Source organism: Toxorhynchites rutilus, chromosome 3 (assembly GCF_029784135.1).
Source record: "Toxorhynchites rutilus septentrionalis strain SRP chromosome 3, ASM2978413v1, whole genome shotgun sequence".
In the NCBI taxonomy this organism is placed as follows: Eukaryota; Metazoa; Arthropoda; class Insecta; order Diptera; family Culicidae; genus Toxorhynchites; species Toxorhynchites rutilus.
The window spans coordinates 51,351,255-51,372,743 of NC_073746.1; the positions used below are offsets into that span (position 1 = coordinate 51,351,255).

The 21,489-nt window shown below is 41.3% G+C and overlaps 1 protein-coding gene across 2 annotated transcripts in view; it reads right to left on the minus strand.

Annotated features, from left to right (window-relative positions):
• The window catches only part of LOC129778184 (ectonucleoside triphosphate diphosphohydrolase 5), a 33,471-nt gene that overhangs the window by 4,789 nt on the left and 7,193 nt on the right, over window positions 1-21,489 (minus strand). For both annotated transcript variants that reach the window (XM_055784925.1, XM_055784926.1), the window contains exon 2: window positions 14,799-15,906. In XM_055784925.1, the coding sequence (XP_055640900.1) occupies window positions 14,799-15,906 (1,108 nt within the window). The remainder of the gene's footprint in view (window positions 1-14,798; window positions 15,907-21,489) is intronic.

Consider the following 21,489-nt stretch of genomic DNA (forward strand, 5'->3'; position numbering starts at 1 on the left):
CGGAGCATCCATTTTTGCCGTTCTTCACCTTCCGGTCGATGGTTAGGTTCTCGAAGTATCGTTTTAGTACTCTGCTGACTCTGCATCTTACCGATGTCCCGATGTGACAACTCCGGATTCTCGAAATGAGTGCGCAGGATTAATTCACGACGCTCTTTTTCGTTCGACGACATTTTTCCAAATTTACGAAAAATTGACAGTGAAGCATGGCCAACGTGATCTATACACTCTTATCTGATTATAAGCGAAAGCTAAGATATAATTCCTAAAAATTAAATTTCTACCGCGTTTTTTCCGTGATGCAATTTGATGTGACACACCCTTTATATAAATACTTCATAAGCTTATAAACCAGTGCTTTGCATCCCAGATTTGTCTGTCCTAAAATTTTGGTAAGTTTTGTAAAATGTGTAAAATATGCAATCCGAAGCTACCCAAATTCAAGAGTTTTTATCCTCTATTTTGAAAGTCCTGTTGCAGCTCACGTAACTTTCCAATTTATGTTGGTACCGTCCATCGATACAAGAAAAAGTTTATTCAAATATATAATTCCCAGACCTTCTTTAAAAGCTTTCAAGTTGATCTCTGATGCTGTAGAGCGTTCCAAGAACATTGACGTCATGTTCATTCCAAAATCATACATTCAGATCCATCCGCAGCCTCTTTGTTGCCTTGTTCAAAGACTCGTCAAAATCAACAACAAACTATAGCTTACAAAGTTTCATCGAGCTCAGATTTAAAATTCGGGGCAAAGCCTTCACCTTCTCAGCTTTTGGTATCATCAACATTTTCTAATTACTGCAATAATCAAATTTTTAATTGGCGGAATTTGGTTTATTTCAGATTTGTGGCGTAATTCTCTGATATTCCCTGATTTTCCCTGACATTGTTAAAACTCGCTGATATTCCCTGATTTTCAAGCATTTCCAAGGTAGTCCACACCCTGCCTTGTCACGGTATTTATGGTCGAGCTCCTCCCAAACGGCAGGACCGATTTTGATATAAGTATGCAAAAAAAACTTGATAGGCATGTAAATGGGTCGTAAAGTATACATGATATTGTTAGGATACCGATTAGTAATTGTTCAATACAGGTTAAGGTGGCTCTACGCAGAAAAAAAAATCTGAGTAACTTTTTTTCTTAAATTTGACTTCAAACCCCCATTCCCTATTTTTAATCACTATTTTAGTGTGTTTGTATGAACAACATTCAAATAATTTAATCGTCATTCGTTTTTCAAACAGAATACATTCACTTGCGAGACGCTATCATGAGCAATGTCGACAAAGCAAAGGCTTTTTTTGACGTAGGACTACGTCTAACCGGAAGATATAGGGGGTGAAATGAAAATCTAGGCACTGAACAAGTAGGAAAAAACGCAAGATTTGGAACGCTTATAACTCGAGCATTTCTCAATAGATCGCAAAGGTTTTTGCATCAATTGATAGGAAATATATCTACGCATCTATCATAACGAATAACATTTCATTTTTCTTGAGATAAATAATTGAATAATTCCAGTTAGCGCTCATCTTCCGAGCCAAGCAGACGTGTTTTCTCTTAAGCTAAACCAGGAAGTCTATACAAGCTAAATTGTTTCGCCGCGTTATTTTCATCGCCGAGCAGTTGTGTGTTTCCGCATACTACGGCTCAGTGATGGTACGGCGCGAAAATACATTCCGCATAGATTATGCGATGTTGCCGCGCAAGCCGGACTACACGAAAGTGCAGAATTTCATAGGAACTATTCTGGGCTTGAAACCTGGTGAAGTGACGAGAATCCAATGTAGCCGAAGCCTCGGATGTGCCTTCGTGAAGGTAGTCGATCTGGCGCTGGCACAAAAAGTGTGCGAAGAACACGACGGAAAACACGAGGTGACAGTGGAAGGAGGGATGAAGATTCCCCTACGAACAACGATGGAGGATGGTGCAGTGGAGGTCAAATTATTCGATTTGTCTGAAGACGTGTCGGATGATGCCATCACTAAATTCCTCTCCGCATACGGTGACGTCATCTCAGTGCGAGAGCAGATATGCGGAAATGATCAGCAGTACTTTTTTCCGGGTATCTGCACTGGTGTCCGAGTTGTGAAAATGATCGTAAAACACAACATAGAATCATGGGTTGTCATCGAAGGCGAATTGACGCTGCTATCCTATTTTGGTCAGCGTCAAACATGCCGACATTGTCGTGAATTCATCCACGTCGGAGCGTCCTGCGTTCAGAACAAGAAGCTGCTCGTACAAAAATCATACGCTGATGCTACGAAGCAGCCAACAGCTTTGAATGCTAAACCAACTGCGAAACCGCATGTCCAACAAACAACGACACCGAGTCATCCAACGTCTGTATTGCGGCATCCGCCGCCGAAGAAGCAGAAGCAGCAGCAAAAACAGCTGCCGATTCCCGTACCTACAATAGAACCGATCGATACACAATCGGAAACACAATTCCCACCGCTCACTATCCCTATCATACCTATATCGGGTTCGAATCGACCATCGGATAGCAGGTCGTTGCCCAGTACATCTGGTCAACGACCTCCTGCTAGTGGCGAAGTGATCGACAGACCTGCTAGTGGAAAATCCGATGGCAACGAGACAGACGAATCGGCGATGTCATCTACACGCTTAAGAGCACGGCGCCAATGCAGGAGGCGACGAGAGGACAGCGACGACGAAAGGGAGCAAAACAACAAGCAATGAGTCATCTGACCAGTTACAACGTTGCCACTATAAACATCAACACGATCACCAATGAAACGAAGATGAATGCCCTCCGAACTTTCTGCAGAACGATGGACCTGGACATCGTTTTTCTGCAAGAAGTCGAGAACGAGCAGCTCCTCATCCCTGGCTACAACGTCGTCACAAACGTTGATCAGTCGAGGAGAGGGACGGCAATAGCGCTGAAGGAGTATATACGCTTCTCTCATACTGAAAAAAGTTTAAACGGAAGACTTATTGCCCTACGGGTCGAAAACACGACCATAGCGAATATATACGCACCGTCAGGCACCGCAATGCGCGCCGAACGAGAAAATTTTTTCACTGACACCATCGCTTTTTATTTGCGGCACAATACAGAAAATTTGATTCTTGCTGGCGACTTCAACTGTGTGCTGCGACCATGTGACTCGACGGGACACAACAACAGCCCAGCTCTACAAGCCACCGTTCGGCAACTGCAACTGAGCGACATTTGGGTGAAGTTATACCCCACCACTTCCGCACCCACATACATAACGCATAATTCTGTCTCCAGGCTCGATCGAATTTATGTCAGCCATGGACTCAGTACGCATCTGCGAAACGCGGCCACACATGTCTGTTCATTCACGAACCACAAAGCACTAACTGCTCGAATATGCCTCCCTAACCTGGGTCGCGAACCCGGTCGCGCTTACTGGTCTTTACGTCCCCATATTCTGACAACAGATAACATTAATGAATTCCAGATTTCATGGCAATATGTGACTCGACAACGACGATATTATCCAAACTGGCTCACGTGGTGGTTAACATACGCAAAGCCAAGAATCCAGTCTTTCTTTCGACGGAAATCGCGTGAGGCGTACAGCGTATTCTATGCGGAGCATCAACGGCTGTACAACCAGCTGAGGCAAGCGTATGATGGATATTTTCAAAACCCAGCGATGCTAGTCACAATAAATCGTGTGAAAGCACAAATGCTTGCACATCAACGCACATTCTCCCAACATTTTATGCGCATCAACGACACTTACATTGCGGGGGAAAACATTAGTACCTTCCAGCTGGGTGAGAGAAGACGTAAAAAAAATATAATCACAGAGCTGCGTGGCGTAAACGACGAAAATCTAAATACTTCCGAAGCGATTGAAAATCATCTTCTTCGGTACTTTGCCGAGTTATACACAGCGTCAGAAGTGGATGAGACAGCGCGGTATCCTTTCGAATGCGAGAGAGTGATACCTGTAAATGATGAGTTGAACGAAGCCTGCATGGCTGAAATAACAACAGCAGAAATATTAGCATCAATTCGGTCATCAGCAAAAAAGAAGGCTGCTGGGAGCGATGGGTTACCCATCGAATTTTATGAACACACTTTCGACGTCATTCATCGTGAGCTGAATCTCGTTTTAAACGAAGCACTTGTATCCGAGATACCTCCTGAGTTCGCCAATGGTGTAATCGTGCTAGTGCGAAAAAGGGGAACAGAAAATACTGCACGAGGATATCGTCCAATCAGTCTTCTAAATTCGGATTTTAAAATTCTCAGTAGAATTATGAAGTTTCGTCTTGAACGGATCATACGTAACCATCGGGTACTGAGTGATGCGCAAAAGTGTTCCAACGAAGGGCACTCAATTTTCGAAGCCACTCTGTCTCTGAAAGACAGAATTGCTCAGCTGAAGGCGAGTAAGATAAAAGGGAAGCTGATAAGCTACGATCTAGATCATGCTTTCGATCGGGTATCTCTTTCCTTCCTTCATCAAACAATGAGACAGCTGGGAATAAATCCGAGCTTCGTTGACTTACTAGCACGAATCGCAGAACAATCCTTCTCTCGTTTGCTAATAAACGGGCACCTTTCGCAGCGCTTCCCGATCGAACGCTCCGTACGGCAGGGAGATCCGATGTCGATGCTGCTCTTCGTCATCTACCTCCACCCTTTTCTGACAAAGCTGGAGCGACAACTCGGTTCCGACCTCGTGGTGGCATACGCAGATGACATATCTGCGATAGTTACCAACACTGATACTATAGAGCGCATCAATGAGCTTTTCAATGATTTTGAACGTGCCGCTGGAGCAAAACAAAACAGATCCAAAACGATTTCAATCGACGTCGGGCTCATTGATGGGAATCCAATAAGCGTGCCGTGGCTACATACAACAGATAAAGTGAAGATTTTGGGGGTGTTTTTCACCAACTCGATCCGAGAAATGAGCAAAGTTAACTGGGACGCTCTCATAACAAAATTTGCGCAGCAGTTGTGGCTGCACTCTTTGAGAAATCTCAACCTCTATCAGAAAATAATAGTACTAAACACATTCATCACGGCGAAGATTTGGTACGTGGCCTCAATTCTTGCGCCGTATTGCGTTCACACGGCGAAAATAACGTCGCTTATGGGGTCATTCCTGTGGCGTGGACTTCCGGCGCGAGTTCCGATGGAGCAACTAGCGCGTGATACCGAATATGGTGGACTGAAACTGCAGCTACCAGTCTTCAAATGCAAAGCGTTGCTCTTGAATCGTCACATACAGGCAAGTGGCTCCCTCCCCTATTACCAATCCCTTCTGAACCAGGGTATTCCTCCCCCCGCAGACCTTCCCTGCTTCAAGATAATTTCCCAACAAATCCCCCTTCTCCCCCCACTTGTTAGAGCGAATCCATCTAGTGAACAAATCCACCGAATCTTTCTGGAGCGAACAGAAACACCTCGTGTTGAACGGAGAAATCCGGGAACAAATTGGAAAAGAGTTTGGAAGAATATTCTAACGAAACAACTATCGTCGAGCCAGCGAAGCAGTTTGTATCTGTTCGTAAATGAGAAGACAGAACATAGGCAATTAATGAAAAGGATTCAAAGAGCGAATGATGAACACTGTCTGCACTGTAATACTGCGATTGAAACGTTGCAACACAAATTTAGTGACTGTTTCCGGGTAGCACCTGCTTGGGCTTACGTACAACAGAGAATAACAGGAATACTCGAGGGATGGCAACGTCTTTCTTTCGAAGAACTAATGCGACCAGCACTACTGAACATAGCAACTACCAAACGAAGTCAAATATTGAAAATTTTAATTCTGTTCATCAATTATGTTAATGAAATTAATGGAAGAATTGATGTTGGCGCACTTGCATTCTACTTAAGATGCGAAAATTAATTTTTTTGATGTAAATACTCTTTTATATTTTTGAAATAAACGTTATATTTTATTTAATAAAAAAAAAAAAGAAGATAAAAAAAAAAAAAAAAAAAACCTGACCGTCGCACATCCAAAGATAGCTGAGTGCTTCAACAAGGTGCTACGTGACCCACACAACCTTCCTGAATTCGCCACCCGTGGCGTCACCTTCCTCCTCCCGAAAGACAGCAACACATTGAACCCATCAAAGTACAGACCGATAACGTGCCTATCGAGTCTGTACAAAATACTGAGCAGCATAATTACCGCCAAAGTTTCTGCTCACTGCGAACAGCATCACATCATCGCAGAAGAGCAGAAAGGATGCAGGAAAAATACGCATGGCTGCAAAGACCAGGCCATCATCGACGCAGCCATAGTCGGCCAGGCGGTATATAACCAGCGGAACCTAAGTATGGCCTACATCGATTACAGGAAGGCTTATGACTCCATACCTCACTCGTTTCTCGTCCGGGTATTGGAGCTCTACAAAATTGATCCCGTCGTCGTTAGGTTCCTGCAGCATGCGATGAGGCAGTGGAGTACGTCTCTGCACCTCAGTGATGGGGAAAATGTGTTGCAGTCTAGAACGCTGCAGATAAAGAGGGGGATATTCCAAGGCGACTCTTTCAGCCCGCTTTGGTTTTGTCTGGCACTGAACCCCCTCAGTAGGACGCTCAATAGAAACGGTCATGGCTATAAAATAAGGTATGGCGACGGCGCCCACGAAGAAGTGACCCATACCTTTTACATGGACGATCTCAAGGTCTACGCTGATTCACGTCAGCGTCTAGGTGTAGCTATCCGGGTTGTCGAAGACATAAGCAGGGACATCTGTATGGAGTTCGGCCTCGACAAGTGTCGCTGTGTCCACCTGCTGAAAGGACAACTTACCGAATCCGGAGGCTACGAGGTCTATGACGGCGAGTTTATAAGAGACATGGCTCGTGGCGAATCCTATAAATATCTTGGATTCCGACAGCTCACCGGGATTCGCCACTCCGACATCAAGACGGAGCTGCGAGACAAGTTCTTGAGTCGAGTGAACTGTGTCCTGAGGACTTTCCTCAACGCGGGGAACAAGGTACGCGCGATCAACACATTCGCGGTTCCCCTGCTGACCTTCAGTTTTGGTGTAGTCAAATGGAGCAAAACTAACCTAGAGGACCTTGAGAGGAGGATGAGGAAAGCATTCAAAGAGGCCGGAATGCACCATCCTCAATCGGCACTGGAGAGAGTTTCACTACCACGCAAAGAAGGGGGACTTGGAATCGTCGACATTTCTGCACTGTGTGTTGCCCAGGTACGACAACTGCGCGAGTACTTCGCAGAACGCGCCAACCAAAACGCGCTATACCGGGCTGTCTGCGCCGCCGACAGAGGATACAGCGCTCTGCACTTGGCGCAAGCGGAGTACCAACTCAACTGCAATCTGCAGACAGTGGAGGAGAAGATTGCAGCTTGGAAGCAGAAGGCAGTGCATGGTGCCCACCCCCATCAACTGGACCGGCCACACGTCGACAAGGCCGCATCTAATCTGTGGCTAACGCGTGGTGAACTCTCTTCAGTAGTAGAAGCCGACATGATAGCCATCCAGGACAGGATAATGCCGACGAGAAACTGCAGGCGGTACGTCTGGCATCAAGACGTTGATGACATTTGCCGGATGTGCCATCAACCAGGTGAAAACATAGAGCACATTATGGGAGGCTGTCCCGTTTTGGCCAACGCAGCCTACACCGAGCGCCACAACAACGTGGCCCGTATTGTTCATCGACAACTGGCGCTCCAATGTGCTCTACTGGAAGACAACGTACCAAACTACCGGTACCTGCCTGCACCTGTCCTGGAAAATGACCGTTTCAAGCTGTACTGGGATCGCACTGTTCTGACCGACCTCTCGATCCACCACAACCGCCCAGATATAATGGTTTACGACAAGAGCGACCGCAAAGTCACCATCATCGATGTCGCTATTCCACTGAACCAGAATCTGGAGGAGACCTACGGTCGCAAAATCTGCAAGTACCGACCATTGGCCGTGGAGCTCAAGGAACTGTGGGGGCTAAGGGAGGTCCCAAGAATTGTTCCAGTCGTTCTCTCTGGAACTGGAATTATCCCGAAGACACTTCTGGAAGCGCTAAAGGTGTTGAACATCGAGAAGGAATTGGCCGGCATCCAAAAGTCGGTCATCCTTAGCACCTGCGCGATTGTCCGACAATTCCTCGGTCAGGACTAAAACAGCACGAGCATGCAGATACGTGCATTCCGCAGAGCCTAGTCCCCCTTTGGCATTCAGAAGCCCGGGGGCAGGTGAAAATTCTGGCTAGGTTCGCCTAGTTAAGAAGTGAGATAAGTCTGCCAAAAAAATAATTGTGAAATATCAAGTATTGTCCAAATGCACTATGTGCCCATTTTTGATTGGTCCATTTTGTGCTCCTCATATCGTACCGACCAAAACGGGCAACCAGAGCAGCAGCGAAATACAATGAACCCGATTGGAAAGGAAAAAGAAAAAATATGAACGAAACATTGGTCGCAGTCTCACACATGCGTAATTCTCGAGCCAGCCAGTCAGCTTAAAAATCCCCGCTCCGCTGCCGTAACGATCATTCTCATCCAAATCATACACCACATCGTTTCGCATCACAACATATCAACAAACCAACACAAGCAGCCATGTCTGGACATGACAAAGGAGGAAAAGTGAAGGGAAAGGCAAAATCCCTATGCCGAGCGCGTTAGTACCAGTGCTCCAGTCCACCTAGTCGGCGTTATATAGTTTCGGCCGCCGAAGTTATCGAGTTGGCTGGCAAAGCTGTTCGCGACGATAAGAAAATTCGCATTCAGAACAGACCACATTCGGTTCGGTGGACATCTAGACAAGAATAGGCAGTTTCAGCGAGTGACGAGCAGAAGATAAAAGTTTGTTCTTCATACAAACTGCTTTGGTGGCAAATCCAGAACAAGGCAGCATCGATGGCGTTCGAAATGGTTTTTTTCAAAACCACGAGTACAAAGTTTTCTAAATTGGAACCATTCCATAAAACACGGCGCTTATCAGGGCCATTAAACCTTTCAAAAAAGAGTTTACGAAACACAGTTCAATGCATTCTAAAATATTATCCAAAATAATAATAAAACACAAATTGATTTTTCATAATTTGTTTGCCAGGATATGAAGAGTATGAGAATTTTGCAGTTGTGCTGAGCTTATTGATGGTTGGGGACTTTCTCGATTATTCAATTTTCACCAATTCTTAAATTGCTTCCAGATTGAAAGTACAGTAATTTTAGTTCGATAATTAGCTAATTGGATTTTTGTAAACTCTATGGGGGTTCAAATTATGACCCAACATGTCCCAAGCTGGATGGGAAGAAATTTTCCAACTGTGAAAGCTGTACCACTGTCATCGCAAATGTTCAATTACAGGTTAAAATCACCTCCATTGCGACACTGAGTGGTGCTTCGGCATGTCGCATTAAATGTAATTTACAGTACAACATGTCCCAAGCTGGATGAGAAGAAATTTTCCAACTGTGGCGAGTGGCAAACGCACTCGCTAAACAGGAAGGTTTAACCGAACAAGATGGAGATATCGAGTGATAACAAAACAATAAACTCTTTAGATTAAAGATGATTTTGTGGACCTGAAAAGGACCCTTTTTAGCGTTTGCTTCCTTCTCCTTCTTCTTGTCGGTTTCCGAGATATTCTTCTGCGCCGTGCCGAACTTTTTGGCGGCTTTTCCACTATTCCACTAGTCTTCGGTGCCTTCGTGTTTGTTAGAAACACCTGCATGTGAATCCAACGAGCGAACAAATCGTAATGAATATATTTTTTTGCCATCGCTGCCTTTTAACGCTCATTCGTTCGTCTCGTTGGACTCGCCCCTTTGGCTGAGTCTGCTGATTTGTCTCTATCCTGTGAGCGTGTACCGCTAAAGTACAAAACGCGCGGATCCGCTGAAAAATATATCATTCTCTTTCAAACCGTGGTTGTATGGCATCGTTTCACATCACATCGCATCAACGGATTGGTGCCGGAGCACCAGCATACCTAATAGCGGTTATAGAATTTCGGCCGCCGGAGTGCTCGAGTTGGCTTGCAAAGCTGCTCACGACAATAAGAAAACCCGCCTACAGAACAGAGCACATTCGGTTCGGTGGCAACAATCAGTTTCAGCGAGTGGCAAACGCAATCTCAAAACGGCAGCAGGTAGAAGAAGGAAAAAGTTTGTTTATACAGACTGCTTTGGTGGCAAAACCAGCCACCGTAAAACACGGCGCTTTTCAGGGCCATTAAGCCATTCAAAGAAAAGTTATTAAAAGGTATTCACAATACCAATGCATTCTAAAGTGACATAATATGGCATATAATATGAACTGAATTATTTTGTTTATGCTTGTTTTTGAACTTATTGGTGGTTGAGGTCTTTTAAATTGATCATTCAGTTTTCACAAACCCATACATGGTCTCCGAATTAAAAGTGGGTCCAAATTACAACACATTGTATGCAGGATGGCATTAACGAATTTTCTCGGTAGCAAGAACTGCTTTCTTTAGTTGATAACTGATGTTGAAAATTGACTGACGTTACATCTGCATTGTATAGAAACATAACTAAGGAGCAATATGATGAGCTATGCATTTCCTGCTACTCTGTTCTTATTTTAAAGGACTTTAATTCGAAGGTCATCCGTCCCTGTATTCACATTGATTTTTCAGAACGTTTATAGCTCGTCTATTCCTCGACAGATTGTAGAGTTCGTCTCCAAAACCTCAGTTCTTTTTCATTTTTATTTATTTTGTTTGCGGAGACTACAAATATTACAATTCATTCGTCTCCGAAACCACAGTTTAAGGTACGGTAATGTGCTCAATGAACTGACGACCACCTATGCATTCCTTATCACAGCCATCATTTTGATTGTACGATATGTGCATACGCCGAAAAATGCCCGGCGTTGAGCATTTAATGAGTACAAAGCCTTCGGAAAAAAAAATCAAGAATCAACTATAAGACAGTGAGAAAAAAATGAGAAATTTTTACAAAAAAAACGCAAAAACACAACCAAAAGGTTCATTTCAGAACTCCCAACATGTTCATAAAGAGTAAACAGTAAACTAATCCATATTTCAGGTAGAGAGGTAGGTATTCACGTAGGAGAAGACAATAAAACAACATATTTAAAATATATATTTAGAATAAGCTGTCCCCGTTGTATAGTCCTACGTCACTCCGGTTATGTCCCCGACATTACCCACCCGTCTTTTTTTATTAATCCCTCCGACGTGTTTTCCAGGCCAAAATGCAATGCATTGTCATGCCCATTGCAGCTCATGTGTTCAAACAAAAGATTAACTCTTTAAAAAGCTTCATTACAACATTACACATATTCGGTCCTACACGTTGCTAGATGTATTCGGACGAATAGCAAAAACGAGGAGTACCTCATACCTTTTTCGTTTGGTTAGTAAACAAAGTACGTCCTGAGGAAATCTATACTGTAATATTATCGGAAATTCTAGAAAATCCGATCCAGTCAAAAGTAACACAATCGAAATTTTACATTCTGTAAGCCGTTCGACTCAAGTCCAACCGAGTTGTGCAAATGAGACAACCTTGCCACGTAATTCGACATAGACGACATTGAGTTTCATGTCCATTTCTGTGAACCGAAAAAGATGATGGATTTTCGGGTTGAAATAAACACGCTTTCACAACAAAAAATATAAATTCAAATTAGCACTACCGTATCAGATATGTGTTCTATGTAACAGAGTAACGCATTATGGAACGTGTAAAAAATCTTGGACGAAAATTGTGGCTAATGATGATTTTATAGAAAAATGGTTAAGTTAGGAGCTGGACTATGTTTTCTAAGTCTGGGCGTTCCAACGACCCGAAGGGATACGCCATGAATTGCTCAAATGACTGATATTTCTGAACCGAACCGAACATAAGAGTCACGAACAGAAATGCCAACCATCCTGATTTTTCAGGATTTCCCGGACCTATTGACCCGTTCCCTGATATCCTGACAAACACTCAATTTTGCCTGATTTTTATGAAATGATCCTGATTTTTCCTGATTTTATACTTTTTGCTTTATTAGAATGAAAATTATTCGTAATAAATATACGAAGTTTTCCTGGTTAGAAATGAGAATTGTCATAATAGCCTACTTAAAAAAGCTCTCCATTCCGCTCTTGTATAACGTTTAATCTTTTTTTGCTGATTATCTATATATCACGAATCTTGTTATCTTTGGGCCTGATTCTCGAATACACTTCACGGTGGAAACGAAATAAACGGCACGCCATTGAACTACGTTTTACGTGTTAGTGAAGTGTCGAAGATAATGATGAGTTTTCAGGCAGAATAAGCACTTTTCAAATAAAAAATCATTAATGAAAATTAACTTGTTCGTATCAAACTGGTATTCAATGTGAGTGGAAAACTTTGTTTTCTTCATGTGATATAATAATCTCATACAAAAATTTCATCTGAAGGTAATTTGATATTATAATGATAAATTTAGTGGGAAACTAATCTCGCATCCAGATGTCGACACCGTACCGTTGTCATCGCGAATGCGTTTCATACCGTTTCCACCGTGAAGTGTATTCGTAGTGTATTCGAGAATCAGGCCCTTTATATTATTTGTATGAGATTATTATATCACATGAAGAAAACAAAGCTTTCCACTCACATTGAATACCAGTTTGATACGAAGAAGTTAATTTTCAAGTGCTCATTCTACCTGAAAACTCATCATTATCTTCGACACTTCACTAACTCGTAAAACGTAGTTCAATGGCGTGCCGTTTATTTCGTTTCCACCGTGAAGTGTATTCGAGAATGAGGCCCAATGTTTCGCTTCACGTCTGTTTATCGAATGACAATGCGCACCGTCATTTTCGGCAGCATAAACATCGGATACACTTTCGTTGCATTCGTTGGCTGATTCGTCACTTTTACTTCCATTTTTGGAAGAATGTCGGGAGTGAGAATTGAACTCGTGACCTTTAGCGTGAGAGGCATGGATGTTACCACTACGCCAGATCGCCTCCACACATTCGATTAATTTTATAGACCGCTAAAACGTTCAAACACACTTTTTTAAATAATTTTTTTATTTATTCATCGAAATGTTCACAAGAAATAATTTACATGGCAGAACCACGATTGCCTGGATAGTAAATTAATAATATTTCATTCACCCTTGTTTTATATTAATCAAATTTACAATAAGCAATATTTGTTATTCGCTTCAACATCCAAAACTTTTCAAACAAAAGATTATTTTCTGAGAAAATTCTTCTCGAAAAATTAGAAAAAATGATTTGTTATAATGTATATTTCTCTTCACAACCTTATACCATAAGAATTACCCTCATCGCTTAATTAACTCAAGCATTGCTGTCGGAAATCATGTACTCTTTGAAGAAAATTTACTTCTAGGCTAGGAAAAACACTTAAAAACGACCAAAAGTAGAGAATTTTCGGTAAATTTTATTTTAAAAACACTATATTTCAGAAACGATAGCAATTAGCAAAATTTTACCGTACACATTCTTCTTGACTGCAAATTATGCGTACTTTCATAAAATCGGGTCTCAAAACAATTGTAAGCAACTTTTTAAAAAATTCCAAAAATCCAACTTTTTTGACGTAGGATTACGTCTTTCGGGAACATATTGGGGTACAAATTGAATATCGAATATCGAGCACACCGTGAAAATTGTCCAATTTCAAACGCTTATTGCTCAGTCATTTCATGATGGATTGATGAAATTTTTGCGTCATTCGATTTCGGCACTCCATAACAATTTTTTGTATTGAAGAAAATAATATGTGTCATGAAACTAACTATCGAACAATTGAAACATGTCAACCCCTATCCTAACGGAAATACCCACTTCTGATTGGTCAAAATTGACGACACATGCGGCAGGTCCCTAACAGAGACATCAAAACCAAGCTGCCTGGGGGAAATCGGCATTGTAAATACATGAAAGTAGGGGGAGCTTTTGTTTCCCACCGAAATGTGTTTCCTAACAGAAACATCACAACCAAGCTGCCTGGGGGAAATTGGCATTGCAAATACATGAAAGTAGGGGGCACTTTTGTTCCTACCGAAATGTGTTCCCTAATAGAGACATTAAAACCAAATCATTATCAAAGAGTTTAACGATGTAATTCTTCAAACACATTCAATATCAACAGATAGCCTAACGGAATCCTACGTCAACTATGCGGTCGTGTCTCGGACACAACCTTCCTGTGACTTTTTAAAAAATATTTTCAAAATAAAATAAAAAAAACTTTTTTTCTAATTGCACATTTTCTCTATATAGCCTCAATAATAACCTGAAATATTGCGGAAGACACCAAATCAATCGGAACAACCGTTTGTGAGTTATATATTTAAAAAAATTCAAAGCAATTTTCGTTTAGACCCTTCTCAAAAGTAAAGCTAGAGCCAATATGGTAAACCGATGATGCAAAATGTCCTTTTTGGTCATAAATAATGTGTCTGCAAAATTTGAGCCAAATAAAAAAATACAAAAAAATCGACTTTCGAATTCAAATGAGGGGCTCAGAATGCAAGGTGTGTAAGTGACTTGATCGATTTCTCTTCATCAACTTTTTATTTAGTTAATTACTCAACTGCAAAAACTTTCCAATTTAAGTTTGCTATAGAATCCGATAGATGAGATTCTGACCTATTTTCCACATTGGTAAATACAGCTGGGAATGTATTTGCAGCTAAGTTATGACCCAAAGAAAGAGTCGATGTAGAGAAATCGATCAAATCAATTACACCCCTTTCATTCTAAGCCCCTCAAATGAAATCGCTTGGCTTTGATATACAGAGAACATCAACTTACCAACTAACCCAGTTTCGATCGCTCGATCGAAGAAGTAGCTGAACGCGGCTATCTCACGCTGCTTGAGGGTGACTGGCTTCGGCTTCAACGTGGGCAATACCTTCTTCCTCACAACAGATGAACATAGCTCGTAGTCCACCTCAGGGTTTTCGGTTGAAGCCTTGGAGTTATCCTTTCCACTGATGTAAAACTGTTCCGTGCCGTATCGGAACAACTTATCTTTTATGATTGGGTTAACGCACTCACTGACCAGTTTTCGTTGCCCCTCGGGTGCTCCGTTCGTGAAGACAGCATGTCGAACAGCCATTAATCCAGCCCCCAAAAAGCTGGTTGTGAAAACCTCCACGAAGGAATTAAAAGTAGGAACTCTGTGCATGTAATCTTTATATAGAGGAGTTTGCGAAATGTCCTTAGGAACAAACGTGACTTGGGTGCTACCTCCACCCAAATCCAACGCTGCAACCGTATTTCGTCCGTTCAACTTCCCTAGCAGGAAGTTAAGAGTAAACCAGGAAAAGATGCCCTCATCGGTCCCATCCATGATTTCCACTGATTGATCGTTCACCTGGAATCCTGATTTCACGAAGAGATCTTTGCATGCTTGGAGCAGCCCCTCGGCCTGCTCGGGTTTTAGCAATCTCAACCCGGCGGTCGCCTTTAACAAAAGCGGTGTATTCTTCCACTTTTCCTGTGGAATCACATTTTTTGCTTCCTGCAGCAATTTTTCAATCGACGCCGCCCCTTCGATAGGTCTATCCGCGAATGCCGATAGCCCAGGCTTGGAGTGGCGAAACAGCTCACTATCCAGCACCAGTCGCCCGTCCAAGTAACCCCGGTGAAATTCGAACGCTAACACACGGCTTCCTGTCGAACCAGCGTCCACCACCACGGTGTAAATTTTCTCGTGATAGCCAAGGGTGCCGGCAATACTGTCCACGATCGGATGGAATGAGTCGGTGTATGCGAGGAATAGGAATATCAGTAGCGAGGCGCTCACCACCAGACAGAAGAATGAGAATCGCAGGTTATTGGCCACCCCCTTGTGGCTGGCTTTCCGACGAGATCCGGCCGGGGCGTTTGTGCGCTCGGACGGGTCCTGCTGCTGAAGCTGTGGGAGAAATGTGAGTTGTTACTTATTATGTCACTTTGCTTATATTAACATAGTTTTTTGACTAACGATATCGTGAAAGAAGGAATAGCTCTAGCAATCGAATTAAAAATAATTCTCGCTACAAATTAATTGACAATTATTCTCGATTTACTTCATAACACTCAAATCGAAGGCCCGAAAAGGGATGGATTCGCTTTACTGTTTCAAGCAATTTTGAGTTGAGCTTGGACCAATCATTATGTCTTTCGGAAACATGACGTGTTGACTTTCCATCTAAACAGAACCTGATCTCACAACACACAACATTCACAAAAAATCACCATTGTAATACAAAATCATCAACAAAAACAATTTTAGTTTAATATTATTTCACAATTTGCGAGAAAACGTAATACTCTATTACATAGAACACATATTCGATACAGAAAAGTAAATTTACATTCATTATTTTTTATTTTAGAAGTGTGTTAATTTCACCCTAAAAATTCATTATTAGTTTCGTCTTCCAAATGGCGCAAATCGTAATGGCAAACGGTAGTTGCATCAATGCGAATACACTAGACCCCTTGGGGTCGATATCAGTTCCCCAGGGGTCGACAAAATACTGTATAAGTTGTGTTACGTGAACTAACTCGTTATCTTCTTCTTGAATGGCGTTAACGTTCCCTGTGGAACTTTTGCCGTCTCAACATATGTATTAACTAGCGTCATTTATTAATACTTAGTTGAGATTTCTTAAGCCAAATAACACGCCTTGAATGTATTCCGAGGGGCAATCTCTTGAATACGCGTGACCACAGTGCAAGTCAAAGGAAATTTCTCTGACGAAAAATCCCCCGACCAGAACGGGAATCGAACCCGAACACCCGGCATGATAATGTGAGACGCTAACCACTCGGCCACGGGTGCAACTCGTTATAAGAATGACTAATATTTCAGTGGAAAGTATTGAAATGTGAAACTTGTATTAATAATTATTAATACACTTGTAATTTTTCCGAATTTCATGTCTATTTATAGATGAGAAAATGATAAAAAGTTTATACACTGAACAACCGAAAAGTTGTTGGGGATCGATGGTATCACTCTGGAAAAGGGGTGTGTTGCCCAAAATAGTTTGAGAATCCCTGCAATAGACGAAACGCTTGCAGCGTAAAACGTGAAGAATGTAATGAATCTGTATATATAAAAAAATGGATTTCTGTCTGTCTGTATGTCTGATTCTTATGAACTCGGAAACTACTGAACCGATCAACATGAAAGTTGGTATGTAGGGGTTTTTGGGGTCGGGGAAGGTTTTCGTGATAGTTTGAGACACCTCCCTCCTCTCTAATGGGGGGCTGCCATACAAATGAAACACAAAATTCTGCATTACTCGAGAATTAATCAAGCAAATGAAACCAAATTACGCATATGGAGGTTTTAGAGTGCAATAAATGATTCTATGACGGTTACACTCTCCACCCCCCTCTCTAAGGGGGAGCTACAATACAAATGAAACACAAATTTCTGCATTACTCGAGAATTAATCAAGCAAATGAAACCAAATTAGGCATATGGAGGTTTTAGAGTGCAATAAATGTTTCTATGGTGGTTAGACTCTCCACCCCACTCTCTAAGGGGGGGGGGGGGGCTGCCATAGAAATGAAACTCAAATTTCTGCATTACTCGAGAATTAATCAAGCAAATGGAACCAAATTTGGCATGCGGAGGTTTTAGGGTGCAAAAAATGATTCTATGGTGTGGTGGGGGGTGGGGTTGAAATGTTGGGCGGGACGAAGTTTGCCGGGTCAGCTATTAGAGTAATAAATATGCAATCAAGTATCAATATAGTTCACAATTTGTGCTTAATTATCGTGATTTTTTATAGTTTTCAGATTGGTTTTCACATTTTGACCCACCTGGCAGTATGTTAAGCGCCTTGATTTACACCAGCTTGAAATTTTGGCAGTTCTCGCGAGTGACAGTGGTCGCACTGCCGTCACGCGTATTCTAGAGCGTGTTATTTGGCATAGAAATCTGAACTAAGTACTAAGAAAAAAAATGACGAAAGTAATACTACGTTGAGACGGCAAAGTTCCTCTAGGGACGTTACTTCAATTTAAAAAGAAAAAACTCCAAATGGTTGTTCTAGAAAAACCATTTATAATATGAACTGAACTGAACTTCAAACTTGAAAGAGTTTAGTGGTAGATAGAATCCGGAACCATTAATTATCAATAATTTCTATTTTCAATAGTGAACTGCTGAAAGAAAAAAATCAGATAGATTTTCTAACATAAACACGAAAAACTCGACATTCTCTGATTCTCTAGTATCGTTGTTCATAAATGTACATTAAAATCGAGATTTTGAATTAATAAAACCATCCCTACAGAAAAAAATAATCTATCGGTCGCCTTTTTTCTTTGTTTCATTTAATTTAGTTGAATACGATAAAAAGCCACTTCTTGAAGTGTATTCTTGAACTGAAGTATTCTTAAATCTGTCTGAAACATTGCCTGTCGTGTGTCGTAAAAACTATATCGCCAGGTGATGCAGATTAGATATGCTCCCTTGTGAAGTTTGTGTGGATTCTGTAGTGAACTGATCGACGAAGGGAAAGAGGAATTAACTAGTGGATTTCGAGAAGTGTAGTTAGCAGTCTTCCATGTTTCACAAAAAACACTGCGTCCGGAATAAACATGTCCACGCTGCTGTTCACAGTTTTGTGTTTGAGTACAAACATGATTTTTTCGTACCAATGTTAGAAAATGTGACATGTTTGTATTCGTGGTATGTTTGGACATACGATGTTTAATCCCAATGTTTCACATGATGTTCGAACATGGTGTACAGTTTCTCTTGCATTTTCACCCCAAGCACCGGCAGTGCGTAGAGTAGAAGAAGCGAATCGGACACCACACCACCACCACTCAACGCGTGGTGTGTTGGTATTTTTTTTTTATCCAAAATATATATTTTTATTAAGGCTCATATGGCGTCAGCCTAACGGGGCCGGGAGTTCAATATTTCGACAATGTTTGCTTACAACTATGTTAGTAATATGTAACCGATTACTCGCGGTTGTGGTGTGTTGGTATGTTGACATGGAAAAAATGCTTCCCTTCATGACAATGGGTGCTTCATCAAAAATATTGGGCAAATTAAATAAACCTCTTTTTCTGTTCTGAACAAAATAAACATCGATTGATATGAGAGTTTTTCACATTTGATATCATTATTTAGTGCACGCATTAATTTATATATTGAATTCATGTAACATTCGCTATTATTAGCTATTTGAACAAGTACTAAAATTGAATTATTCAGCAGTGACATGTTAGGCGTGACGCTAACCACTCGACCACGGGAGCAACAATTTTGGCTGGATCTTTGAATACAAATGGCCAATACTGCTTGTTCGCGACGATCACGACCCGAGCTATAAAACGAGCGGAGAAGAGGAGAAGAAAGGATGATGCAATCGCATGCACACATAGCATATGTAGTGCAGTGTAAGTGTAGCTTTTAGTTTTTTCCTTCATTCAGTTTGTGATAACATCGAGAAATTAATGGTGTTTTAGCCGCTGAAATTTCTCTGCTGGTTCTGCTGTGTGCCGCTGAAGGTTGCATCTAAAACAAATTTTTGGGTATTTATTTTTTTGGTCAGCATTTGTACGACGTCGCCCGCTATGCAGTCGGCTCCCCAGACTTTAATTGCCAACATGCACGCAAAAAAAATAGAAAGCTTCTTTCTATTCAGAGAATGTTTTCTTTGAACGAAACCAAGGATTATTTAATCAGACTTGCAAAATGTGCATGAACGATCTATAAACTTTTACTTAGTCACGGCAATACATACACACACTCTTTACAGATACACGAGCCGAAGGTTGTGCAGTCCACTGATGATTCAACAAGAGCCAAAGGTTGTACCGCTCATGACAACTCTACACGAGCTGATGATTGCGCCGGCTAGTGATCATTCTATCCTGGATTCCTCGAGTCGAAAAAGACGCACCACGCTAGATATGGGGTGCAGACTAGGGGGTCGTTGCTGATTAACGGTCAGCTGCATCCCAATAGGAAGTATCCCATGTCGGGCACACGTACAGAGCACTGAAGACTGCAACATACCAATTATGAGAACACTTGTAATACTAACCTCGAGCCAACCGCGAATAATCGGCTACATATTACTAACATAATTGTAAGCAAACATTGTCAAAATATTGAACTCCCGGCCCCGTTAGGCTGACACCATATGAGCCTTAATAAAAATATATATTTTGGTGCATGAACTTATAGCCTCTTAGTTCGTGCAATTTTTGAAATGCGAACTAAATTTCAAGTTCGTTTCTGTGAAAAAGTATTCTACGAAGAAATGTTTGGGATGAATAATTTCTTTCCGTGTATGAAAAGAAACCAAACGAAAGCAATGAATACTGCGACATCGGGTGATATGTTTGTACATGATGTTCTTGAATTATAAACATCGTGTTTGTTTTCACATGTCTATGTTTGTGTATCAATCCATCGCGTGGACATTGTTCGTGTTAGGGATAGACACTCAACACTAGCGAAAATCATGTTCGAATTCAAACAAAAACATGGAATTTTCACATCGCGTGGACATGTGTAAGTATTTTTCGGAAGACTGGTAGTTAGTTAAATAAAACCACTAGTGCCTTTCTTTTTTTTCTGTATTATAGTGACTGTCAACACTTTTGGCTGGTTCGTCACTTTTACCTTCCATTTTGGATGAATGTCGTGAGTGAGAATTGAACTCGTGATCTTTAGTGTGAGAAGTATGGATGTTACCATTACGTCAGATCGTCTCCACGAGTGCCTTTCGAACCTCTCAATCAGTAGCCAATTTAGTTCTACATGATAGGGATTATAGAATCTGTATCTACGTTTAACCCTTCAAATCAGGCTCTCGTCGACACAATAACTTCAGAGAGAAAATATGCTTCTTCTACAAAAATCTTCAAAATTGTGTGTACATTTTTACCCGACAATGCTGTATTTCATAATTTGACTCGCACAATTTTTCATATTTTCTGTTGGGATTCAGCCTAGGTTTCTGTTCAATAAGGTTATGTTCAATAATAGTGAAATCAGAAAAAAAAATCCCGTAACGACATTTTTCTATTTTCACAAACAATACGCAATAACCTAAACGATGGACTGAAACAACGAAAAAACATTTTCCAAAGTGCTTTCCCAGTAGAAGATTGTTTGTTTACCTCATTAATGAATTATTTCAGCTTCCCTCTGTTGTTTTCTAACAAACAAACTGTTACGATTTAAATAAAACAATTTTTCTAGAGCAGGGTTTCTCAAAGTGGTCGACCCCCTGGGGTCGGAGCATATGCTTTTTCGAGAGGTCTGAGACAAAGATGATGACGCAGCGGTATTTTGTTCAAATCAAATAGGATTTTCAAAAGATATTTAAAGTTATAAGCAGAGAAATATAAATGTAAGATAAACAACATAGAAATAAAAGGATACCATACTATATATTCAATTTCTGAATAAAATGTTGTATTATAATGATATTAACTAGAACATTTTTAACGCATTGGAGATGGGTTT